This window comes from Sphaeramia orbicularis, chromosome 13, assembly GCF_902148855.1.
Source record: "Sphaeramia orbicularis chromosome 13, fSphaOr1.1, whole genome shotgun sequence".
NCBI classification, from domain to species: domain Eukaryota; kingdom Metazoa; phylum Chordata; class Actinopteri; order Kurtiformes; family Apogonidae; genus Sphaeramia; species Sphaeramia orbicularis.
This window is the reverse complement of record NC_043969.1, coordinates 2,172,647-2,200,340: the sequence shown is the minus strand read 5'-3', so window position 1 is coordinate 2,200,340 and position 27,694 is coordinate 2,172,647. Positions and strand designations below refer to the sequence as shown.

The following is a 27,694-nucleotide window of genomic DNA, read 5'->3' as shown; positions in this document are numbered from 1 at the left end:
CAGTTCACAATGGAATCTGGTTTTTCATGTGAGCTAGGGCTACACATTCCTCTGTTGATTAAAAAAGTAAATGTTTAGTCTAGAAAACAGTTTAAAAGAAAAAGCAGTAACAACTATAAATGTTTTGTTCTGTCCTCAAACCAAAGATAATCAGTTTACACTCGCAGGAAATAAAACATTCAAATAGAAGCAGCTGCAATCACACATTCAATTTACTCCAACTGACTGCTGACAACGTTTTGATTTGGTTTAGAAAACTAAACTGACCACTAATGCTTGCAGTGTGAACATGGCCTGTTTTGTTTTGTTCTTTTTTTATTTACAGTCACCACAGTTGTGTACCAACACATTTTTTTTTTTTTCTTCAGTGCAAACACAGAACAAACTGTGAGAAGACCTTAACAAAAAAGTCTATTGGTTTAGAATTGCTTACTCCATCTTTAATAAACAAGGTCTCCTTTAATTGGTAAGCCAACTTGACAGAGTAAAGAGGAGAGGCTGAATGCACAGGTAAATAAGCTGGCAACACACACACATACACACAAATATATATATTGGCCCCACTGCAGTGCCCTTAAGGGTTTAATAGTTAATTTAGCACTTTAAAGTACGGGTCCGTCTACAGACAGATAACTGCAAGCTGGTGTAAGGCTGGTTGTAATCAATGGAGCACTCGGGCACCAGAGTATCTGTGTATACAAACACACACACATACATACACATACACACACACACACACACACAGCCTCACATTCAGATTACCAAATAAAGGGAGGCCTGGACTGTCAGCCTTAAAAACATCTGTGCATGTCGCATGTTCCTCCTCACTCATATCTGCCTCCTTTGTTTTAACGTGTTTGTAAAGTGTTGAACTGTTCCTTTAGAATAATGGGTCACTCAGTAAGAAAGCATAACAAAGGGCTACATAAACATACATTTTTGCATATAAATTATTGGCATTTTTAATTATGCTATGTCAGTACTAAGCTGAAAAAGAAATTAAATAAAACTGAAAACAGGACCTGTAAAGCCTGAAATGTGTGTAACAATATACCCACTGGTTTGGACACATTCCACTATGTAATCTCTCTCCACCAAGCAGTTCAAAACAGGAGTTTATGTCTTCTTTTCTTATGGTCCACTTTCATTTCTGTCCAAAAGAAAAGCCTTCAAAATGAACTAAAGAGTACAATCCGCTGGGTTATTTTACTGTACAGGTGTCAGAAATACCCAACCGGTTCCATCTCTGATCCAGGTGATGATGGATGGGAGTTGCTCACAGATGTGTTCAAATTTGTGTGGCCCTGGCGATCATGGTTTTGGTCTGTGGAAAAAGTCTTGATGGCATTCAGAGCTACACTGGTTCAAAATACAAAATTAAAATGATCTAAATCCGGACTGAAAAGAAAACAAAAAGGCGAGCTTAGAGCGAGATGAGAGAAGAGGAGAGGTCATGTGTCGTCCTTTCAGGACATCTGAGGTTGTCTTTTTTTGTCCTCTTTCTCTTGGAGAAATGCAGCTCTGTGGGGTGAAGCTGCATCCTAGTCTGGAGCATCTTTTGTGGTTCATGTGATGAGGTTGGATAATAGTGTCTTCTCTACTTTTTTTTTTTTTTTCTTTAAATCCACAACTAAATGCGTGTGTGTGTGTACTGACAGCTGCAGTGACTACAAAGCCGACTGACTGGCTGTTTGGATTTTCTGTGTATTACTAATTCATTTTGTGTGCAACCGAGGCATCACATTTGGGCTTTATTCACGTCCTCACCAGGCCAAAGCCCACGTCTTTTTCCCTCTTCCCTCATAAAATCAGCCAAGACAGGGACGCGTGGGGCCCAGGCTCTGAGCCAACAGGAAAGCTTGTACCACCTCCTGGGTCTGCTGTGGTGTAGTGTTGACGTCCTCCAAAGCATCTGCCACAGCGAACTGTCGGTCCCTCAGCCGGTTCCAGTTGGACAGTACATTGTGGTATTCAAACACCTTCTCGTAGTTCCCTACTGAGTTGTAGAGTTTGATCAGGCCCCGGTAATCATACTCCAGCCCACTGTAACCCTCGCCAAACAGCTTCTTACCTGCAAGGACAAAGGAAAGTCAGGTATCGCGTTAAAGCAGGGCTGGATCATTAAGCAATACTCACAACATCAATTTAAATTCATGTCACAATAAATACAACCATGGCATACACACAATCTACCCAAACTAAAGGTCCCCACTTGGACTGAACTCAGCTCACAGTCCAGATCCTTCCATTGGATAATTATGTAGCAAGATGATTTTATTTTTTTATTTTTTTTTTAACATTCTCAAAACAGTTCAGTTTGACATGTTTCATTTTTCTGTAACATATTTTCAAACCATCGGTTGTTGGGTTCCACTTTTCACTTGTTGCTCAGGGGTAGTAATTAGTGAGACACACCTCCTCCATGTATGCAGCTCTCTCTCTCTCTCTCTCTCCTCAGTTGGAGCTGAGTAGCCTGCCTAAGTCACAGTTCAACTTGATCGCCCTATAAGCTATGCTAGCGGTTTTTACAGTTAAGCTAGCTCCAAATGACAGTAAAAAATACGAAGATAAACTTATACCAAGTAAAAATATGGTAATGTAATCGTATTAAGGGTTGTTTTTGTTTCCGTTTCCCTCCATTTTGCTCGTATAGGGAGCCGTATCAGAGTTGTGTCACTAATACATGTCTCCGCTGATCTGTTTAAAGGTTTGTCTGCACGTGTCCTTTTCTTTTATTTATGAAATCATATATAAAACAGTACTGCACTTTTAATGCTGATTTTATTGTTATTATGTTGTTTTGTTTGCTTGAAAATTAAGTGTACTAACATTATTTTGTAAATGATTTATTTTATTTTTGGATAAATGTTAAATCTTATAAAGTTATATTAGTAGTTGTTATATATTAATTATATATTTGTACATGATTATTATACATATCTTTAATAAACAGCACACTAATACACATATTATTGTAATATAATAAGCCTTTTATAACCATGTACCTCCGAGTTGGAGCTGAGCAGCCTGCATGCTGGGAGCTGTATCAGAGTTGTGTCACTAATACATGCCTCCACTGATCTGTTTAAAGGGATTCAAAGCTCTGAGTACTACAGTCTTGTCCGGTGTCTTCATACTCGTACGATGGTGACTCAATGAGCCATGCTACAATTACAGCAGTGATGAATGTTTGAGCTGCACCGAGTTCTTTAACCTTAACTGATGCAGTGAGGAGCTTCTCATTTCTGAAACGACCATCAGTTTGATAGAGAGCATAAAGACTGGACTGTGTTTCACTGGGTAAAGGTCATGTGGTCTGATGAGTCCAGACCGACCCTGTTCCAGTGTAGGGCACTTTTATGATACGGGGTTTGATTCAGGTGGTCAGGTCTACGTTCAGTGAAGCTATGTGTCTAAACAATCACTGAAATAATTGTTGTGACATTGCACAAGTGTACTGACACGATGTCGAAGTGAAAATGTACCATATTCAAGCTGAAGGCGTCCAACAAAATATTAATTTTGTTAAATATGGCAGCTAAAACTACACTTATGTTTCTTATGTAATTTTTGTCTTGTTACATCATATTATGTTTATTATCAAGTCTTTCACATTTCGTTGTCTTTTCCATCGTCTTGCTGCCTCTTATACAACTTTTTTTTCCCCTTTTGGGTCTTGTAGGGTGGGCTCGTTTACAAATGATTTCAAACTACAAATAACTGCTCAACTCTTATCAGTACCAAAATCTGAGATGTAATAATTTGACATTATTGTGATAAATATCGATAATGACTGATAATATGATAACATTTCTGGTCATATCACCCAGCTGTTAAATCAGTCGGTTGTGATTTTGGTGATAGCTGTTTGAAAATGTAGATATGTGTCTGTTACAGATCTCCTACGCAAACTTTAGAGAAGTAAAACTAATGTATACATGGAGAGGGAATGTATTATAATAGCTAATTTTAATACAGACTTATGCCTCCCTGTAAGTGTTACTGAGATGTGTAATGTTCAAACCACTATCACAGTAACACAAATGAAGGAAACAAGGAATCTCCATGTTCTGAGGCAATGTACCATTTTTGTTAATCTTCTTATTTTTAAGTAAATATATAACATCCAATATTTGAGACATTTCAAATACCTCTAAAAGGATAAATAATAAAGAAAGCCTTCAAAACAGCAAAATAAATCACAAAAAAAGACACCATGTACTGTTATGGACACACAAGCATATGCATATCGGAGGTTGTGGAAATAGTCACTGTTGTGAGTAAAATAAAAAATAGAAACTGAAGAAAAAGAACACATTAATTCATTCTGTCCAGTTACATACAGTTGAGGACAAAATTATTAGCCCCCCTACAAAAATGTCATTGTTTTAAAGGTATTTCCCGAGTGCTTTTACACAGAGCAACACAGTTTTAACACAGCTTTTTTAGATATCCTAGTTTTATTTTGGATGCCTGCATGATTTTAGTTTGCACACAGAAATGGAAATATTCCACAAAAAACAAAAAGTACCAGGGTCAAAATTATTAGCCCCCCTGATCCTAATAGTCAATTGTGTTTCCTTTTTGCTGGATAACAGCCTGCAGTCATAGTATTTTTTTATTACAAGTCTGACACTTTTTTTGAGGAATCCCAGTCCATTCTTCTTTGGCAAATCTTTCCAGCTCCTCCAGATTTGGTGGCCTTCTGGCATGGATGTTCTTTTTTAGGTCACCCCGAATATTTTCAATGGGATTTAAGTCCGGGCTCTGCGCAGGCCCAGGGCTCGTGACTGCGACTGAATTACGGCCGCATGCGCCTGAGAATTTCGGTAGTGCGAATGTTTTTGAGATTACGATCGCACGGTGCGCCAATAAAAAAATGAGCGAAAATTAATACGTGCGCCTAGAATAATAGCTGCAGAAGTAACTCGTCAGCTGAAAATAAACAAGCTCCACGCCCCGCTGACTGAAGCGGAAAATCTAGTCCCCGCCCCCTCGCGTGCGCAGGCGGCATAAACAAAGGGATCAAATAACTCCACCGACGTTTGAAACAATCTCCCGCCAAACCCGGTTAGTAGCGCTGGCGTTGTTCCAAGTATTTTCCCATGACGTAATGTATCCTGCAAGTCAGATGATCATGTTGCGCGAATCAACTTGCTACACGATCAGCTGACCATAACCAGCGAATCGAGGGGCTAATGAATAAACAACAAGCGGTATCCAGACGTGTACATGATTCGTCAAAAGTTTCTTCCTCAAAAGTTGGTTGTTGCAAATAATGGTGTGATTCGTCTTTCTTCTCCAAGAACCAACTAAAGTATATACCACACATTGACAATTGTTTTGCACCTGTGTCAATGTAAGCTTTTTCTTTCATACTCTATTCAAATACTTTATTCTAGGTTGTTAACATTGCTTAAATACATATAGGAATATTACTTGGTATGGCCAAGAATTTTGCTTGTTCTCCAAATTTTTTATATAATAGTGGTGCGCCTAGATTTTAGCCTGTGCTCCTAACTTTTTAGGGTTAGGAGCACAGTGCTCCTAGGTCAAAAAGTTAATTTTGAGCCCTGAGGCCACTCAGTTACATTCACTTTGGTCTTCTGAAGATAGCTCTTCACCAAGAAAGATGTATGTTTTGGATTGTTGTCATATTGGAAGATGAAGCAATGACCCAGACCCAGTGTTACTGCTGACTGCTTAAGGTTTTCTTTCAAAATCTCCACATCTTTCTTTGTTCATGATTCCTTCCACCTTGACCAGATTTCTAGTTCCAGATGCACTATAGCATCCCCACAACACAATACTCCCACCACCATGTTTCACTGTAGGGACGGTGTTCTTTGGGTTCTATGCCTCTCCCTTTTTTCTCCAAACATAAACGCTGCCTCTATGGCCAAAGAGCTCTAGTTTTGTCTCATCAGACCATAGGACACACTTCCAGTATGCAGAATGTTTCTCCAGGTTCTCCTGAGCATATTTAAGTCTGGCTTAAAGGTGTGTCTTCTTCAAAAGTGGAGTTTTTCTTGGTCTGCATCCTCTCAGTCCATTCCAGTTCAGAGCTATAGTGACTGTCTTCTTGGAGACTAGGATTCCTGATGTGGCCAAGTCATTCACCAGTGTCTTGGCAGTTGTTCTGGGGTCTTTAGACCCATCTCTCACTAGTTTTCTTTCCAGGGTCTTTGAAATCTTTCACTTCCTATCTCTGCAAGGCTTGTTCTGTACTGTGTGGCTGTTTTTGAATTTCTGGATTCTACTTCTCACTCCAGTTCTTGACACTTGGAAATGCTTGGATTGCTTTGTGCATCCCTCTCCTGCTTTGTCTACATCAATAATCATTTTTCTCGGGTCCAAACGGATTTCTCTAGTTTTGGGAAAGGTGCTTTCTCAACTGACAGCTCAATGAGCCATACTGAGGCTTTTATACCATGTTTTAACTTAAATGTTAAGTGAGATCACTTGATTCACCTGATCACTTTTAAACACATCACCTGTGAAGTTACAGCACATCATTGCACAAAAGTGGTTTGTGCCATGACTTAATAAATGGTCATTTCTTAAAGGGGGCTAATAATAATGTCCCTGGTTATTTTAGTTTTTTTCTAAATAATGCTGTTTTGGTGTGCAAATATAAATAATTTGTGCCTTCTAAAGAAAACTAGTATGTTCAGAAATGCTATGTTGAAAATTCCTTGCTCTGTTAAAAAAGTACTTGGGAAAATCTTGAAGAAACTTAAAATTTCATAGGGGGGCTAATAATTTTGTCATCAACTGTACGTCCCCACCAATTAGACATTTTAAGACCTTTTCAGTACCCGAAATTTACACCATCCTATAAAAATCCACCATCGGTCAAACTCTGGTAAAATCATTTTTAATAATAAATAAAAATCCTGTATCAATAACCCAGTGTTGCCCCTTCCCATCTGACCGATAGCGATGGAGCGCAGGTAGAGCCTCTCTGCATCGTCATACTGGTTCATGTCGTAGTTGTAAAGAGAGGCCAGGTGACCCACAGACAGAGCCACCTCGTAGTCTTCGTGGCCCAGAAGCTGCTCCTTGATTTGGATGGCTTTGATGTGCATCTCCTCCGCCTCCTGGTTTCACAGAACAGACACACAAAGACAAATATTAAGTATTATGACTAATCACAACATGCAAAATGGAGAAGGGTTTTCAAATTTCCATAGAAGATTCAAGAAAAGTATTTGCCATTTGTGCATATACACATAGGAACTCTGGTGTGGTCATTCAGAGAGTCAGATAAAAGACACAAGAAAAACACATAATTCCATTTTAAAAAAGCCACATCTATAAATATAATAATAATAATAATAATAATAATAATAATAATAATAATAATAATAATAATGGATTAGATTTATATAGCACTTTTCTATTAATGCATACTCAACGTGCGTACAATGGATCCACTATTCATTCACTCACACATTCACACTCTGGTGGTGGTAAACTACATATGTAGCCACAGCTGCCCTGGGGTAGACTGACGGAAGCTTGGCTGCCAATCCACGCCAGCGGCCCCTCTGACCACCACCAAACATTTGTAGGCATTCATACACCACTGTGAGTAGCAGCACTGGAGGCAAGGAGGGTGAAGTGCATACTTTTCCATTCACAACTCATCTGCTTTCTCACATTCCCTACAGACAGGCATTTTCTGTGTGTCAAATTTTGAAATACATTTTTTTAATTGAATTCTAAATAAAAACATAAAAAAAAACCCCACAATATTTCCAAGAAACACCTCATGTGCTGGAACAGGTGCATGACTAGCAGATCACCCTCAGCCCCCCCCACCACCACCCCACACGCACGCACGCACACACGCACAGTGTTTCAACACCAGGCAACAACACTGTCCCATGTTTCTGTGCACATTAATATAGATATATAGAATATAGTAGAAAGCACGTTGTGTGTGTTCACAAACACTTTCACTAAATTCTAATAATTCTGAAAAGCATATTAAATGGACAGCGCCAAGCTCACACAAAACCATTTCACAGCTGATGTTTGTTCCTAAATTATGTACTGATGCATCTGAAATAGAAAAGGATGTAAATATAAAACATGAAGTACTGTAGTCATTAATCATGAAAGAAAAAGAAAGAATGTAATTTATTAGTCCTGCCATATATACAACATACTCAGCAGATGTAACCACACACCTTGAACTTCCTCATAGACTGGTAGAGCCGTCCCAGGTTCCCATAGTGCTTCGCTGTCTGGACATTGAACTCTCCAAAGGCCTTTTTGGCCAGCTGCAGTGAGGACAGATGCAGGTCGTGAGCCTCTTGCAGAAGGCGTTCTTCGGTCTCCTTGTTGTGACAGTCGATTGCAATTTCCTCTAGGATGAGTGCTGATGGAATGAAATAATGGCCAACACATATCAGACACTGTTGGTACAACAGTACATGTAAGAAGCACAGTGAAATCTGCATTTTATAACCCATTCTGTGCCACAGTATTCAATATGCATATCTCAAGCATACAATCCTCATTCTGTTCTGAAAAATCACACTGCAGTTACAAAGCCCATTTTGTTTCTTTTGGACTGTAAGGCTTAAGCCACAATCTACCTCTGCTATCAGTTAAACTCAACATTGTATAAAGTACTGGAAAGTCACACCTGAGTAGAAGTACAGGTACTCTACCAAAAAATTACTTTGGTAGAAGTTCAAGTCACCAACTGAAACGCATCTGGTATTTACTGTACTTAAGTATATCAAGTAATCTACAATTAAATGTACTCAGTGAAAGCAAAAGTACAAGCAAATGAAATGATGCCTACATCACACACACTTCAAAAACAAGGTTTCAAAAACCTAAACAGGAGTAGGCTACTGCTGTTATTATAAATGTCAGAATTTTGGGGGGGGGGGGGGGGGGGGGGGGGAGAAAAGAGCACTAAGAAGCTTATGTGGCACCTCAAAACATGGAGCCTACATTACACTTCGTAAACAAGGAATCCAAAGTCTAAACCATAGACATAACACCAACCTGTTTTTAGGCATGGCTTCATTCAACTCTCCCTCACATAAACTGATTGCTGACATGTTGAGTGTGGACCATCGTTTGCACTTGCACATTATGTAATTAGGCCCAATGAAATCATCTTTCTGACTTTGTTGCAGACACCGGTAATATCAGCGGTGAAAACACCAAATGTCCTTTAATCTATTTTTTGTAATGAGTTACAATACTGTGCATTAAAAATGTGTCAAAGTAGAAGTATGCAATTGAGTTAGAAAATGTATTGAAGTAAAGGTAAAAGTGAAAGAATAAAAGAATAAAAAATACTCAGTAAAGTACAACTTCTCCCAAAACATACTTGAGTACAGTAGTGAAGTATTATCACTTTGTTACTGAACAAAACTGGTTAAACTGCTTCTACAGTACACAGCTAAAAACAAAGGCCTCACAGATCATCACTATAATGTGTAATGTGCACTCCAACACAGTGGAGAAAAGGCCAGTATCTCTTGGAATCTGGCTTTACCTTTGACTCTCTTGGAGGACGCCAGCAGCAGATGGTCCTCAGGCAGAATGTGGGTTATGATGTCTATGGCACGTTCTGCATGGAATCTGAAAGACAAACAACAAATGACAAAATAACTTCAGTTGCAGACCTTGCTAAAAAAAAAAAAAGAACAAAACACTTCTGAGAAGGGCTTTCACTTGAGCAGAGTTGTTTTGCACAGAGGTCCAAATATTGCCCAATACTGAATTGTAGAGGAGCATCCGTAGATTAGTGTAAAATTCAAGAAAATATCTTCCTCTGGAACACACACAAAGCATTCAGGCCCATAATGTGAATGCCACTGCAGCAAGTAACAGAACCAAGCCTCACAGTATGAGTCATGGTCTTGTGCTTCATCTACACACTCAGGTCTAATGTAATTAGCTCGCTGGTGTAGGAACAGTCTTGAGTTTGTAAGATTCATTGCACTCACAGTGCGTTGTCAAATTTCCCAGAGCTGTACTGGTGCACGTATGATGAGTAAGCCAGGTCTTCGTGGGCTGTGGCAACGTGGATGTTCTTCCCTCCAAACACGGACTGCCGGATGTCCAACGCTGTCTGTATTTCAATTAGAAAAACTTTTAACTGGATGCGCTTCGTTTGTCATACTTAAACATGTACAAACTTCTGTTGTTAGTAATGTGACAAGACACAAGAAGATGTTACAACTTACCTGGTAAATTGCAACTGATTGGCATATGTTGTCTACATTTAGTAAGTAAAATCCATAATCTAGCAGCGTGTCAGAGTACTTGGGATGCTTGTGTCCAAAATGTTCTCTGAAAAGACAAAACATCCACTTAGTATTCAAAATAACACAAGGGAAACATAATAAAGTGGAGTCCTTAAAAAGCACAGCAGGTTACCTTGCTAGAAACACTGCATGTTTGATCAGCTGCTCTGCTTTTCTGAACTCCCTCTTCACCACACAGGCCTACAGACCAAACACAAATCCAAATTATATACTTTAATTCTCTCTGGACTGCACCATCATAAGCATTTTGGTGACATTTTGTTAAAAAAAAACGTGACCATGATTAACCTTGGAGGCTTGCCGGAGAACATCAACAACTACTTTAACAGGCAGCCCTGGAGTAATTTCCTTCATAGCCTCTATACACCACCTGTATGCCTGGAAAATAGAAAACAGTGGTTATGCATGTAGACTTTAACAGTGCAGTCTAACTGGGGAGTAAATGCAACTCACATGACTGTTAATCTATGTACACATTCATGGCCTCATCATGATATCCTATTTTACATCTGTTCAGTCATACTAACCTCATCATAGTGGCTTTTGGCGAAGAGCAAGGCACAAAGCTCGCCGTACAGTGCCGCCTTATTGGCCTGGTGGCCATGTTTGGCTAGTTTATCCATGTAAGACTGGGCAAGCTTGAAGGTCTCCTCCCCCAGGTGGTACTTACAGTTACCGTTGCGGACATGAAGCAGCCTGTGGAGATGTGAGAAAAGACTTTTACTTACATTTGGCATCTTTAAGGAAGCTTTTATATTAGGGCATTAAATTCTAAATGCAAAGCAAAGCTGCAGCAATGCAAATACTGCTTTTTTAAATCAATCATAATGGATTAAGGCTAACAGCGTGTTTCAGCTTTTATCGAGGCCAACCATTGGACCTTATTTTTTAAAAAATGTATGAAGAGTGGACAATGATGAGACATTTTTATCTCCTTTGAATTATGCCGGCTAAACATAATTAACCAATTGGTGTTCATGCATTTAAAGATGATTTAGAAAGTTAAGAAAATCAGTTTGTTGTTAAACTGATGTAGAGTAAAACTGTGAAAATACAGAAATAGAAAAATACATTTGAATGTTGTGATTTTTACTTTGTCCCTCAAAACTACTGCAGATCTCAACACGATCAGACTTTTTCAAAACTTTCACCTCTTAATGTTTGTTTCAATGAATGAGGAGGAATGTGTCGAGGTTGGAATTACAATAATATTTTCACTTAATGTTCAGCTCTAAATCTGGGTCTCCAAAACCAACTACAACTGCACATTTTGTTTAAAAACCCAAAAACTGATGGACTTGAAATTCCAAAGTAAATGGAGCTAAGATCCAGTGAGCACACCAGAAAACATTCTGAGCTTTCTGGGTGAAACGGGGGAATTTAGACATTTTCTGATTGATTTAGATTTCTACTGTCCTACTGTGATGAGCCCCAAGAGAATAATACAAACAATATGACCAAACCAGAAATCATGGTTGCAGTAATTAATATCAGAAGCACTGATTCCTGTTCACACTGTTTCAGTGACTCTACAAACTACACTGGGTGATGTTTGAGGTGGTGTAATTAATTGGATCTGATGCAATGTGGTCATGACATAATTTGCACAACACTATGTTTGGATGAGCATCGACTCCAGAGAGCAACCTTGTTCCACAAAGCCAATTCATACAGGTTCTGTTAGGAACTGGATCTTAAACTTTGGTTTTGTTTCCTGCTGCTGGGTGAGTTTGGGGACAGTGGTGACAGTTGCTGCAGTAGGCTGTATGTCTGAGAGCACTCAAAATTAGAACAAAAAAGAGAGAGCACTGATCAGCTGTTTCATTTTCTTCTATTAAACAGTGATCGCTTTAAAACACACACAGGTAGAAAATATGCATATTTGATACAAGAGAAATGGTTATTTCTTACATCTTAAACAGTAGGGGAGTCACAGCACACAAAAAACACAGTTCAATACATACCCCAGTTTTTGGGTAACAGTTCATGGTACAATACAAAACAGTAAAATGTGGAAAACGCAACAAAAAAGCCCAAATTTAAATGCCTTAAGGTCAGGTCAAACCGTGACACAGTACGTTTTGTGTTCAATGGGCTCTAACTTTGTACATATATATAACCTATATATCAATGCGTGTTATACATTTCAGAAGGCATTTGTAAGTATTTAAACATAGTAAGGATGATGATTGCATAAAATAAACTTTTTTGTCAAAAATGTTTTAAAATGTGCTCGGTAACATGGTTTCATCAAAATGTGACAGATTTTGACGAGGTTTACGCCAAAGTGCTTAACATGCAGTTCCCACTGGAAATTCACTTAAAGTTGCCTATGATGGGTAAAATCACATATTAAGCTACAATGATGTCAAAATGTTGGAAAATATATAGGAAACTTTTGGACTTGACATATATTCAAAGTCACACGGTTTCAATGGGCAAAGTGACACTGTTTCAATTCGTAATCCTGTTATGATGTAAGGACCAATGTCTCGAAAACAAGTCAAATATTTTTAATACAAGCATTTATTATACATCACACTTACTTTAAAAACAGAATATTGACAACAGAATAGGATAAGAGACACTTAGATTTTTCTCATAGATGTGTGTGATCCCTTGACCTGGCCCATTAGTTCCTGTTAATTTATTTTGAAGACAGTAGTGAAATGTACTTTTTTGCTACTTGTAGCTATCTGTGCAGACTGGTAGCAGAGACAGAGCAGCAACAAATGAAAGCTAACGGACAAGATGTACGAAATAAGGAATAAAAATGTCTTGCTATGCCATTGGATGAAATGATATTCCATTTTGCAGAATACCGCTGTTGACGATGCTGTTCTGTTCCAAGTTAACATTTACATTAAACCTGTAACCTGACAGACTGGACTGGACCCAGATGGACACACACTGGACTACTACACAGGACAACTGTTTACAACAAATGAACTGAAAGTACCTGAATGACAAGTCCGTCACTACACAACACACTGAAGCAACTCTATCCAACTTCTGGCATCTCTGTTTGACTCAACACATACAGTCACTTATCAGGAAACTCAAACTGATTATTATTTTATCCATATGACACAGACTGGAGCTACCCCTTCATAAAACCAGCCCCCCTTTACAAATGCATTTAGATAACACTATACATGTCCATAGAAACCACTTAGCAGTGTACATGTCATGTTGACAACACACAGCCTTGAACTAAAACACACTGTCAGCTTCATCTCTATGACTTTTGTGGGGTACTTTCTTCATAATGAAGGTCTTTTTAAACCAGTAACTTAAGTTAACTTGGCAGTGCTAGAATATCATCTATAACCAGTGTACTTGTATTGGAATGTTTAACTTTCTCGTTACTGTTTACTGGTGTGAAGTGGTAGCGCCGCCATCCGTGGTATCAGAATGTTGCCACAATTGCCTGAATGGATGTGGATTATCTGTATCAGTATGAATAAAAGCTGTATTTGTCTTTTTCATCATGCCAGTACCATGTACCAAACCGTGGAGTCACAGTGATGGACAAATACAGGTACTGTGACACTCCTACAAAACAGCACTGCATAGACCAGGGGTGGGCAATCCTGGTCCTCAAGGGCTGGTATCCTGCATGTTTTAGATGTTTCCCTCTTCCAGGCCCCCTGAAGGTCATGATCAGGCTTCTGCACAGCTTGATGATACGCTTATCATGTGAACCAGGTGTGTTGGAAGAGGGAAACATCTAAAACATGCAGGATACCAGCCCTCCAGGACCAGGACTGCCCACCCCTGGTATAGATTAATATCTATATCCTACAAAGCCCTGGATAAAAGTATGTTGGGAAGTAACACCTCATACTCAGAGCATTTTGGAACTGACCTGACACAGCATTCCACGGCCCGGTAGCAGTGGAGGACCTCACTGTGGAGTGTGCACAGCTGCAGGCACGACAGAAACACTTTCTCTGCATCTCCATACCAGCCTGCATCAGACAGGAAGCCACCTGGAAACCACAAAAGTACAAGGACATGAGTCCAACAGTCTACAAAGCATGGAAACACTTAAGAGTTAATCCTGTACAATGTCTGAGGTAGGGCTGCGCGATTAATCGCTTTTAAATTAAAATCGGACTTTTTAATTAGGGCGATTTTTTTAAAAAGGGAAATTGTCAAACTGATTTTATCTCTCTCATGCCTCCGAGCCGCATGCCTCTGGGCTATTGTAGACTCCTCCTCCTAACTGTGAGAGCGGTCTTTCACAGAAGTCTGTGTAATAACCACGAACCTTAAATCTGTGACAGTAGTGATACCAATGTAAACCATGGTCCACGCACGGATCCCCCAATTCAAATGTAACTGCATGGGGATCACTCATCTTACGTTGTCCACGCACGGATCCATACTGCACCATCTTCTTCTGATCTGGATCCAGGTCGTGGGGGCCGCAGCCTCAGCAGAGGAGCCCAGACAGCCCTCTCCCCAGCCACAGGGGAATCCCGAGGCATTCCCAGGCCAACCCAGAGATATACTCCCTCCAGCGCATCCTGGGTCGTTCTCCTCCATGCACGGATCCCCCAGTTTAAATATTACTGCATGGGGATCACTCATCTTATATGGTCCACGCACACACGCACAACTGATGCCTGTCACTGACTTACATTGGTATCACTTCTGTGGGCCCATCACGGAATTTTCAGGAATTCCATGATACCATCACAGATTTGACGTAGGGAGAAGTGCTTGGCATTGTGGGCTGCTCGCGAAAATGACATGCCGACTTCTGTTGTCTTTAGTAGTTTTACCCAAAAATCAAAATCTAAAACAGATTTCTTCAAGGAAAAAAGTCAGGATTTTATTTTTGGCCAAAATCATGCAGCCCTAAGTCTGAGGTAATAGATGAAGGGTCAGGGTGCTTACGGTGTACACTATCCATATTCTGCAAGAATTCATCTGCTAGACATGTTAGAGAAACAGAGTACATCTAAAGAAATATTTGTTCTCATCTCAGATAAGTGGGAACTCCACCAACAGTGAATTCAGCTGATCTTAGATTCTGTTTGTGTACAAGTCTGCATGTGACACACTGAAACTAGTTAGTTTAACAATTGTGTCAAAGTTCTTTAAATCTCCACAAAGACACAATTACTCTGCCTCTTAGACCAAACTATCTACAAAACTGTTACAGATAATGACATTTTCGCTGCCTGTAGTCTATCAGAAAAAGACATCTTTCTTAATGCAGTGTTTTTTCTGGTGTGGAAGTCATTCATTCATTCAGTCATTCATTTTCTGAACCCGCTTTATCCTCACTAGGGTCACAGGGGTCGCTTGGAGCCTATCCCAGCTACACGGGGGCCAAGGCGGGGTACACCCTGGACAAGTTGCCAGTTCATCGCAGGGCTGACATAGTGTGGAAGTCATTTATCTATATATGACATTCAGTTTAATAAGTGTAAAATTATCTGTTTGTCTGCATCACTAAAAAATATTTGACATTACTCAACAACACCAACTCCACTGACTTTTTGGTGTGTTCTAACTATTTTACATTACCCAACAGTCTGTGTCAATAGACCACTTGGCATTTTCTCAGGTCAGTACAGTCTACTTTTTCACTTATCATTTTTATTCTGGCAGCTTGATCTCTCAAACACCCTAACCTTCAGAAGTGTAACTTTTGCTAGCCCAGACCTTTAACTTGATGTGAATAAATTCTTGACAAAAAACTTAAAACTACAGAGAATGTTATTGCATTGTTGTTGAGCACCCCAGTTTCTCCCGTGCAGAGAAATAAAACTCATCCCAATCAGCCACAATTTGGACTTCAAGAATATTTTTTTCTGTATTTTAGGTAAATTAACATTGCTTTGTTACCATGTTGTCTATCATGTCTAAATGTCTTTGAACTCTTTACTATGCAATACTAAAGAAAATATCATTAAAACATAGGACAGAAAACATTAATAACCAGTCAATAACAAAAATCTACTAAAATAGGACAAAGCATTTTCATTAGGTGATGGCTATACAAGACTAATGCAGAGGTAGTGATAAATAACAACAGCAATATTGAGTGGTGAAACTGTCCATGTAAGGTAACTGTGGCCTTATGAGACAGAAGAATAACACTACAACAAACATACTGATAACCTACACTTACAAACTGTCATCGTAACTGTTCACTATATTCACCACTTGATCACTGGTTGTCAATATAACTTCAGTGTTTCATGTCAAATGTAGTTGGCCCTATTAACAAACAGTACAGATGCTTGTTCTACTGTTATAGGGACTTGGTCAATCCATGTTGGAAATGTGCTGCTGTCCATACCTCTGCTCTTAATCATAAATTAGGGGTAAACTTTTATGGAGAATATATCACTAACACAACACAACAATTTGATCCTCCCATCCACCAAGTTATACCACCGTTCAATGAAGCACTGTGTTACCTGTGATTTATCAGAGGAGTTTACACTTACAAATAGCTAGGTGTAAAGTTGTAACTTACGCCCAAATTGAAACCATTCCATCTGGTCCAGATGCTCAAATGTTAGGAGTGTCAATTCTGTTTGAATGTTAAAACTTTCCTTGAAACTAGCCTTTGGTACACACTTACACTCAGCTGGTGCAACCACAGGCTGGTCCCATTTTCCTAGAAGTTATCATTTAATTCAAATTATTCACAGTGTGTGAGGGAAATTTCTCCTCCAAAACCCCCCTATACCTAGCACAAAGCCGAACTGGATGGCCTTCTCTTTGACATGGGCGTCTGACTCCGCAATGTAGGAACAACGGCGGCTGAAGGAGTTCGCCAGAACTGAGGCCACTTTCACACCATGGTCCATTAGTGCTTGAAAGCAGTGGTGCAGGAGGTGTCTACAATGGGAATATAACAAAATAAAACAAAACATTACAAGTTCAGTGATGGTGACTGATAAAGATTATCCCATATAAACATGAATGCATCTTTAAGACAGAACAACTTACCAATCACTCAGTGAATAACTACAAAGGTCACTGTTGTTTATTTAACTTAGGCCTATCAGTGAAGGTTGAAAACAACTGCCTGTACCTCACAACAATAATATACAATATAACAGACAGAACAGTTTGTTTTTGTGTAGTCAAGAGATTAAACTGAAGTTAGGTCACCAAGTTAGGTGACATTTTAACTGACAGCAGAGCTTTAAATGCCTTTGCTAAACTGATGAAACTGGAAAAAAAAATCACAAGACACTGTGACTCATCAGGAGGAAGAAGAAGAGAATAAAGTAACCCAAGCTCATCAGTCACAGAGAAGTGTTTGACATGCCATATTGAACAGCCTCTTCAGAACTGGTTTCAAGGCGAATAGTCTGATAAGCCAAGTCAAAAAAGTACAGTTGAAAAACAGATAAGGGCAATGGTCCAGTTCTGTGTGATATGTAAATTTAATAGATGCAGTTTTAAGCTTATCAAGTGTGGTCTTCAAGTGCCTGGGAGTGTTCTGCACTACAGCTGATGGCGCTGATATACAGTGGATGGATACACAGTGGACACAGAGACTGAGACCACTTAGCTGCATTTTTAGAAACTGTGCTGTACTAGAGCTGGGCATTACAACAATAACAAAACACTTATATTTTATATCACAATGACAATAATTATGGTGGCATTTTATAGGCTTACTTTTCAGCTAAAACATGTTTGAATGTTTTCTCATTTTACTTAATTGTACTCATAGTGTCATCATTTTTACATGCTGACTGTCTCATACCCTCTCCCCTAGATTTCTGAAGTATTCAGTTTGACAATTAAACCACAATTAATTGTGGTTACTTCAGCTTTGAAACTTGAAAAAGGAAATGTTTCGACTTTTATCAGGGAATGAAATGCCACTGAAATTAAACTTTTTTATGAGCACAAAAACTGCTGGATGTGAGACAGATTATGATTCAAGCGGAGCGTTAATGTGAGAATTTTATCTACCAATGTCATGTCCAGAGGTTGCGCTAGACATTTTTATTGTCCGTCATTTTGACGGACAGGGTCGTAAAAATTCCGTCATAACACATTATCTGTCATTTCAAATTACATTTTTTTATGATAATGAGACATATTTAGTAGTATTTAATATTCAAAAACATCTCAATGATGCAGCAGCTGTAGTTGCTACTGGCTGATAATCCACTGTGATATCATGACTCGCATAATTATGCACACCGCTTTTAATTGGCGTGTTATCTATAGGCATTATAAGCTTTCCACGTATATGTTCACGCAGTGTAAAATACCATGTACTGAGGGTTAGGGTTAGGTGAACCAGAGATCTTGGCACAAATTGACATGCCATCAAATAACACACAAAAGGTAGAAAATGCGTACGTATAGCACACCAAATGCCATAAGAAGTGGCGTATTATTTGCTTGTCCCTCCCATCAGTCCCTCTTTTTTCACTGCATTCATCAATTCCATCACATTAACTGGGCTTTTTAAAATAACTAAGGAGACTCGGCTGTCTTCACATTTTGCACTAGCAAAGTAGCATTTAATATTGGCTAAAGTCAGCAAAACAATGAGACAAGACTTGTCAATGACTGACTAATATGCACACTCACCATCAACTGGACAGGGGGTCTACTACAGGTGAACTAACAGTCAGTAATTTGACTGAAGTAACGGTGTTGTATTCATGATGGATTAGATTTATATAGTGCTTTTCTATGAATGCATACTCAAAGCGTGTACAGTGGATCCATTGGATTCAGCGTAGTTTTGAACGGTGGCGCTGTAGGCTTATACACAGGTAGGATGCTGTTATGGAATGCTTGATGCCTTATTAAGAGAGACACAGACCAGCAATACTGCAGGTAGGTTCTGTTCAGTTTTATGTGAAAACTTTGGTAGATTACCTTTAGTATTTTAATCCGTCAAAATGACGGACAGTCTTCAGAATTTTCCATCATCTTTACAAAAAAAAATCCGTTAATGACAGAATATTTTCAGCTAACGTGACCTCTGGTCATGTCCTTAAAGGTGCGGGAGACTTTCGTGACCAATTTTTCATCAAATCTGTCAAACCTCAGTCATATCCTCAGCATCACGAATCTGTAAGTCTTTCTGTGATTACTCACCTGAATCTCTTGCATTGCAGTGTACAGTTTCTTAGTGCCATCCACCATAAACAAACCATGTGTTTACAGAGTCAGGAGGTAACTCGGGCATCTTCAGAATTTTGTTGCGACATGCATTGTGGGAAACGCCGGTTCGCGCCGCTGTCTGACACTGGCAGCTGCTACAGTCATGATATGGGAACAGCAGGAGCTCCCTTCCCTCTATGCATATTCCTCCAACCGTTTCCACGTCGTGTTTGTTTCATCCATATAATATCATATGGTCACGCTGCCACTGTCAGGCGGCGGCACGAGCCTTCGCTTCCCACAATGCACGTAACGACAAAATTCCAAAGATGCCCGAGTTACCTCCTGACTCTGTAAACACATGGTTTGTTTATGGTGGATGGCACTAAGAAATTGTTCACCGTTACGCAAGAGATTCAGGTGAGTAATGACCGAAAGACTTACAGATTCGTGATACTGAGGATATGACTGAGGTTTGACAGATTTGATGAAAAATTGATCACGAAAGTCTCCCGCACCTTTAAGTCCCCTGGTTCACTTTGGGCCTTTGGTGACAAGGAATTAGGCTGGTGATTCATTTTACATTCAGGAAACATCACCCAGATCCTGCACAGCCATAGAGCACCAAATCTGTGATGTGAACATATCATAATGAATCAGTAGGTGATCCTTTGAAGTACACAGAACTAATCTTTCTGACTTGAACGGCTCACATTATTTACATGGCTCAAATACACATCCAGGGGTAGTAGTAGACAGTTTTGCTCTTTTCATGCTCAGCTTTTTATATATTTTGCATCTTACAAGGAATGTAAAATATCTCACTGATTCTTTTAAGCACTGTCTCTAGTCAGTTTTTCCATCCTAGTGTTTTAAAATGCTCTTTCTTAGAGTTATTGTACACATGCATTACTGGGTCTAGATATATTGTTGCTGTATGCATTTACTGCTGTATACTGTCTGTTTTCATTAATGTCTAACATTCTACATAATGTGTTAGTATTCTTGCCAATGCGGTTGTAGTGTAGTAAAACTGCACGAAACAAAATTCCCAGTGTGGACAATAAAGGATATCTTATTGCAAAGAAAGGAAAACTACTTTTACACATTCAACTTAAAACTACTTACATACAGCCTGAATCATAAAACAATAGACAGATGTACAGATGGTACAGCAGCAGCTCTGCCAGCAGGACACACAGAAGCTTAATGTGGGACATTAAACTTAATATTCTAATCTGTGTATTTCCCAATGGAAGGGAACCCTTGTTTTTAACACAACTCCTCCAAAGTCAAATAATGACCCTTTTTACAGTGGAGCCAAGTTTTAACCCAGTAACAGTTAAATGTCATTTAATACAATACCAAGGCACAGGGATGTAATTGTATTTGTTGCAGAGCACAAAGGCACTGGGTTTTATTTTATTTTATTTCAAGCATTTAATTAATTTGCTACCTGATCTGCTTTTCAAAGGAATCATACAGATTATGTCATTTAATAAATAATTAACAACACTCAAAACATTACAACTCCACCAACATTAATTTTAAATGGCCTATGTAACTGAATCATTACTACAGAGTGTTGCATTATGGGTTACAGCATTCATGCTACTAGTCTCCATCACATATTTAACCCTTCAAATGTCTGAAAATAGCTGCAATCATCAAAGACTTTGCTTTACAGCTTGCATACAAGGTCAAGCTGAGGTACACAGGTCTGGTTTCCACTCAGATCACTACATACAATATTGTGAAACTTAACCATGCTTCATATTGCTCAGTGATGACCAAAAATACTAAGCACTGACACTTAAGATGGAAAAATCATGCATGGTTTGTGTTGTGTGATGTTGAAGTGGTGCTCCTAAAATTTTAAGTGGAAAGAACCAGTGCTCCAACTGGAAAACCTCAGTGTGAAGCCCTGGGATGGTGTGATGTTTCAGGTTTCTGCTCTTACCTTTTGTCTGAAGCCCGCAGTACTTTAGCAAACACCTCAAGCTCACAAAACTCTCCTCCCAGCTGGCAGAGCCGGCCCTGCTGGTAAAGCTGAGGGACACAGAGCAGAGAAGTTAGCATGGAGAACAGAGAACAATAAGGTTGGCAGACAATGCTGAATGTGTAGGTAAGAAAAGATGTGATAAATAACATACAGACAGGGGACAGTGGGCTTTAGCAGATGGGAAATGAGTGCCCACTATTCCTTTATAATGCTGGAGTGTCCATCCTATTTTTCACCCTAGTTTCTATTTTGGAGGCGGTTAAAAGGATGCTTTGAAAAATAGCTACTCTCTGCTGTTCAGTGCATTCAACAAAAACATTTGCTGATGTCTGGCCTGTCATCAAAATGTGCTGAGCTGCAAGCTGGTAAAGAATATTCACTGGCTCTCCATGGTGGGGTCTACAGGGGACACTCAACTACCAGCTACCAATCTCTCTTCACCACCAGCTACTGGATGAAGAGAGTGTTTTCTTTTGGATAGGACTCACAAGTTACAGTCTCTGTTTAAGTTGATGCTTCCCAGTTACTCTTGGAAATTGGTCTGCATTGACAAATACTCAAATGACAAAGAGTTGATTGATAGAGTTTCAGTCACCTACGCAGGCTATTAATATGCAGATCCTGTTGTGCAGGATTCTGTTGGGTGTCTGTGAATTGGGTTAAGAATATGATTTAGACCAGCTTTCGATGTAAAGTGTCATGAGATAAGTTTTATTATGATGTCACGCTATATAAATGAAATTTGATTGATTTATTGAGATCCTTGATTATATACAGGGAATGGATGATGTAAAGACATTTTCTGGAGAAAATGGTGAAGTCCTGATGATCACCTTACAAGGTATTTAAAACATAAAGCCCCTGAAGCCACTCCCAAACAGTCTAAAAATGTTACAACTAACATAAACAGGTAAGGAAATCCTATTAAATGAAGAAATTACACTTCATTGGCCCCATAGCATAATTGCCTAAATCATAATTTTGGCCAGATTGTGATAAATGTGTAACTTGACTCTCTTAACACTGCTGCTTCATTTTTCATTATTGGCTCTGACCTGAAAAAAATATGATAGCATTATCATATAGTATGTATCGAAATATGACAATAGTTATGGAGGTTGCCATGTTGTTTTTATGACACTTTTTCCTGTCGGGGTCTGTGGTCTAGAAACATTTTTATTCATAACCTTTATTTAATCAGGTTGGTTGCATTGAGATGCAGGACTTCTTTTTCATGGGAGACCTGGCCAAGACAGCAGTGAGAAATAGTGGCGTCCCGATCTCGATATTTCTGCTTCCGATCTGATCTGATTTATTACCTCCACCAAGTGTATCGGCGGAGGTTATGTTTTCATCAGGGTTTGTTTGTCTGTTAGCAAGATAACTCAAAAAGATATGAGTGGATTTTGATGAAATTTTCAGGAAATGTTGATACTGGCACAAGGAACAAATGATTCAATTTTAGTGGTGATGGGGGCACTGATCTGCCTTGGTGGAGGTCTGCGCTCTCCGAGTGCTTTTCTAGTTTTATGATTAGTTTTGCCAATACCGATCTGATACAGATACTTTTTACAATTAAATTTGGATTTAAATTTGGAGTCATCATTTATCGGTTGTTATACTACTAGTTTACTTCAGATCACAATTGGGCTGAATGTGGAACCTGAACTAAAACAAGTATGACACCTTTGACTCTTAAAAACTTTAGTATAATTTTTGCACTTTCCAAATTCATACTGTGGGCCAAATTAGAACCTTTGGTAGGCCAGTTTTATCCCGCAGGCCGTATGTTTGCCACCCCTTCTATAGCACGTCTATGGACAGGTCCGTCCAGAGATGATACGGGGGGTGCGTACCATGCCGTACGTACTTCACAATGAGTACGCACAGACCAGACGACCGCACAAAGTGAAAGTGAAACTTAAGATGCTTTACTAATTCCTCTAAGTCTCCTGCTGTTGGGTGCTCATTTTCCTTTTCCCTACCTTCGGAGACTTCAATTTGAAGGGGCAGGACATTTGTTTAAGGGGGCCCGATCTCATGACTAAATCCGATCCCATCTTCTAAAAAATGCCAGATCAGATCGGATTGGGACATCTCTAGCAAGAACACAGAAACATGACGTCTGCCTGCCTGATGTTTGACATCCGCTATGAGTGGCAGACGTTTCAAAAGCAACTGCTCATTAGATCTATTAATAATCTGTTTTTATATCAACATAATGATGGGAGGGATGACGGCTTGCACACAGACCTTATGTGCCTTGATTAATACCCAGGGGGAGGTGCCTCTTAGCATGGGGTCACAGGTCCACTTTGAGTGGCTACAAGCAGGGCATTTGAAAAAATGCAATTTTCACTTTCTACTATGTAAAGGGCTTGCAGTATTTAACTCCACACTACAACTCAATTATTAATGCTGGTCCATCAGTCACGTGCTGTGAACATGGTGTTGTTTTGACAATAAAAGTCTTCCAAAGTTTCTGTAGCAAGCAGTGGTGATGGAGGGGAAGGCACAGCTCCACCACAGGAGTACAACAGTGACTGAAAATATATATTTGAAGACACAAACAAAAACAATTCATGTGGTCAAATAGTGGTTTAAACCCCTCTTTTCCTCTCCTAAATATTTGCAGTCTAGTCCTGTTCTTTTTAGGAAATCAATCTAAATGCTGAGCTGGAAAAACAATTTAAATCAATGAAATACAAAGAAAATAATTATTACTGCTACTGTTCTTCCGTTGTTTTAAAACCACCTCTGAAGTCCTAATGATTTACTCTTGCGGCAACGCTTCTTGTTTAAAGATGGAGCAGTATGTAAGTTTCCTTTGTTTTTATTATGCAAATTGTAATTAAAACAAGTACGGTGTCTGATGTTGTTTCTCTCACAGAACATTCTGAGATTGAATCCACTGAGAGGAGACAAAACTGATAACATTAAAAAACATTTAATTTGAAGCCTTAGTCAAGAGCATATAGAATGGTTGACACTATACCATGGAGTTAAAAAGGCATTTTTCAGGCACCCATTTGAGTTTATTGAGTGCCAGTGTCACTGACTAAGATTCCACACAAAAACACTATGAACATGGCTGCTGTGAATCAATCCCTTGACCTTTTGTGACCAAAAAGAAGAGCACAAAGCTGCAGCAAACCTGCACTTGGAACTGTTTATAGATTTGATGACCTTACAATATTGTGCTGTTGAGCTTTTACAATTTGTTACACAGATGAATTATTCCTAAACAACTGCAATTACTACAACGTATATGCAATTCTATAATTTCAGAAAATCTCAATCAGATATATATATATATATATATATATAATGGATATCAAAATTAATGTGTTAACATGGTGTAATCCATCATCATGATTAATCTGATTAAAATTTTAAGGCAATTAACCCATCTGCAGCGCAGAATGACTCTGAACGTCTCTGTCAACACATTTCAGGCAGTTTGTCCGAGTAGAGTTACTATCAAACATGAACAAATGGGCAGTTGATCCAGAAGTGTCAGGCAGTAGAACCAAGCTATAAAAATGGAAGATACTAAACAGTACATTGGCCCTCTGGATGGGAAATATAGCACAAAAAAACCCAAGATGGAACAGCTGTTTTAAGTTGTTTTCTTGAAAGTGTTGAAGGTGTTTAATAAACACATTAATTGCACATGTTCCCTTCTTTCTTGAGACTGTTTGCGCATGCAAAATGAAACGCAATTAATATAGTTTAAAAATCCATTATATTTAATTGTGATTAATCAAAATTAATCCACAACAACCCTGTGATTAATCTGATTAAAAATTTTAATTGTTTAAGAGCACTAATATTTAATTATTTATTTTTAGGTGGGACAGTCAGCTTTTTTAGCATCTTCTTTCCCACCAGCCAGTACAGATTTTTTTGAGGGTTTCAGTAGAATTTCACAACATCCTTATTAGTACTAGATGTTTCAGATGCAACCACCATTACCATCCTCCCTGCCTTCCCCACTTCTCTTTCCAGAAATGCAAAAAAAAATCTTCCGACCAAAATAATAATCTGAACCTTTGAAAAAAAATTTTTTTGCAGTTTCTTTAAGAATGCAAAACCATTTAGACAATGTTAAGGATGAAGTATATTTGGTCAACCTAAGAGTGAAGTGTTCAAGAAGAACTGCTGCTTCTCCATCTGGTGTCTGAACATATTTAATTAAGGTTAAGATCATAGGAAAACAACAAGGTTCTGCACTAAAATGTTTTCAAACAGCTGTCATCTATCTACATATCGAGCACACTGGATCCTCAATATCCGTGATGTCCTGAACAAAGTCATACTTTTGGAGTGAGCATGTGTCAAAAATATACCATGATCGCACAGTACAAGGGCTTTTTCTCTTTTACTATTTAATACATTCATAATATTACTTTTGAAACAGGCATCATTGAAATTTCGGAGACTAAATGAAAGGAGGAAAAACTTACATCTGAGTAAGAAGTAATCAGGGTTTCTTGAGGTCGTTTTATATCGTTACATGCAATTAAATGTTATATACATAGCACCTAAAGACAACACACTGATCCCAAGGCACTAGACACTGTAAGGTCACGACCTAACAATACTGTATAAAGAAAGCCATAACGAATGCACCGAGACCAACTATACAGGAGGTATAGTTATATGGGTATGGCTTTACCGATATTGGTATACGAGTCGTTGGTCCTGTCGCAGAGGAAAAGATAAAATTTAGCTTCATAACTGTTAAAGTCCGTAGGACAATTCAAGACAGTTCAAGAGTAACTATTACTGTAGCTAAACTAAATAACCAGTCTATGAAAACAACACTTGACAGCGCCTTCCGAAAGAAATTCTTTAGCATTCGATATAATTGTTTCCCTTACAAATGACGTAATAACGACAACACTTCTTATGAAGATGTAGGTGTTAAAGAGACAGATTTCTAGACCATTTAAGGCGTGGTTCGCAAACGGTTAGCGATCCAAAGCCAACCAAAGATTTTTTTTTCGTCAAGAGCGAGCTAACGTTATCGATATGGAGCTAACATTAGCACCGCTGTTAGCAGCTGAAGCTCAAACAGAATGAAAGCTGTAAACATACACCCGGTCTTCTCGACTGACAAACCTTACCTTATAATAGACATCAAACTGTATATTTTCTGGGAGAGAGCGTATGTCCCTTCTTGAGCGGCTGTAGTTGTCCACCACAGCTGAGATAGCGGTGTTGTATAGTGTTTCTGGGATCCATTCGAGCTCCACCGCAGCCATGTTGTTTTCCCTCTCCAAAAAAACCCCAGCCAGCAGTTACAGCCCTCCCCAACTCTGCCTACATTCGCTACCTTACTGCGAAAAAAACACGTCCTCTCCGGCTCCTCATACAACATTCGCTTCGCAGTGTGATTACGATAAATGGGACTTTGACTAAACCGCCGTTAAAGGTATAACCCCACTGTCAAATTTCCATCGTTCTCCTTCATCTCCGATTATTTGTCGACCCTACAGCAGTTCCGTGCCCCCGTCCCGACGCACACATTCACCAGCAATGACGCAATGACGTAGCTGTGCAGTCCATGCAAAAAATAATGCTGCGTTCCAGTCCACCCGTAACTCGTGTTTTTCCATCCTTCTACCGGTGAAAATGCACTGGAGTGTCAGTCAAACCTGTGACTTCCCACCCGTGAACTGGTACTAGATCCATGTACTCCCAGTTCCGAGCTCTGACGTCACGTAGCATCCCCATGGATGCGGTGTTTATGCAGATTGTTTATTAAAACAAGGTATTACTCTGATATTATTTATCTGCAAATGTTCTGCATAATCAGCAGCTGCTCTAGAGTTAGCTAGTTTTCAGTCCAATGAGTGCAAGAATAAATTAATGCCAAATACGAATCCAAATATACAAATAGCATAACATAAAAGGTAGAACAGCTTCTCTTGCCTTGTGCGCCGTTTTTCCTCCTCTGTTTCCATCAAATAAGCATCTTTGGCGATAGAAATGATCGTAAATGAGCATAACGTACTTTCCACCATGCTGGTTTGTTTACATCTTGCTACCACACTGCCTTGCGCTCAGGCAGTTTAGTGTGACTTGTTACAAAGTCTTGAGTCGTGGTTTGAAGTTGTGATTTACGAGCTTAAAAACCGGCCTGGAACGCAGCATAACTCACAGCATTCTCTGAGTGTGAAAATAAAATAAATAAAATAAAATAAAATACATAATGAGGGAACATAAAATTAAAAATCACGATATGACCAATTAAAATGAGAATATTTAAATATTC

General features: G+C 39.1%; 1 protein-coding gene across 1 annotated transcript; it reads right to left on the bottom strand.

Moving 5' to 3' along the window:
* Positions 1-310: 310 nt before the first annotated feature.
* appbp2 (amyloid beta precursor protein (cytoplasmic tail) binding protein 2) lies at positions 311-26,936 on the bottom strand. The gene is made up of 13 exons (XM_030151539.1): positions 26,544-26,936; positions 21,373-21,461; positions 17,017-17,168; positions 14,170-14,293; positions 10,829-10,997; positions 10,590-10,679; positions 10,414-10,481; positions 10,221-10,326; positions 9,981-10,105; positions 9,527-9,612; positions 8,196-8,386; positions 6,935-7,100; positions 311-2,071 (listed from the first exon to the last, which is right to left on the bottom strand). Exons 1-13 carry the CDS (start codon positions 26,679-26,681, stop codon positions 1,809-1,811), a joined length of 1,767 nt encoding a protein of 588 aa, XP_030007399.1. The 5' UTR covers positions 26,682-26,936; the 3' UTR covers positions 311-1,808.
* Between the last annotated feature and the right edge of the window lie 758 nt (positions 26,937-27,694).

Coding starts and splice junctions, on each gene's coding strand:
- appbp2 (XM_030151539.1), bottom strand. CDS start 26,681: ATGGCTGCGGTGGAGCTCGAATGGATCCCAGAAACACTATACAACACC. Junction 14,294..17,016: donor CCAGTTCGGCTTTGTGCTAG/GTATAGGGGGGT, acceptor TGTGGTTTCCAG/GTGGCTTCCTGTCTGATGCA. Junction 10,106..10,220: donor AATCAGTTGCAATTTACCAG/GTAAGTTGTAAC, acceptor ATTGAAATACAG/ACAGCGTTGGACATCCGGCA.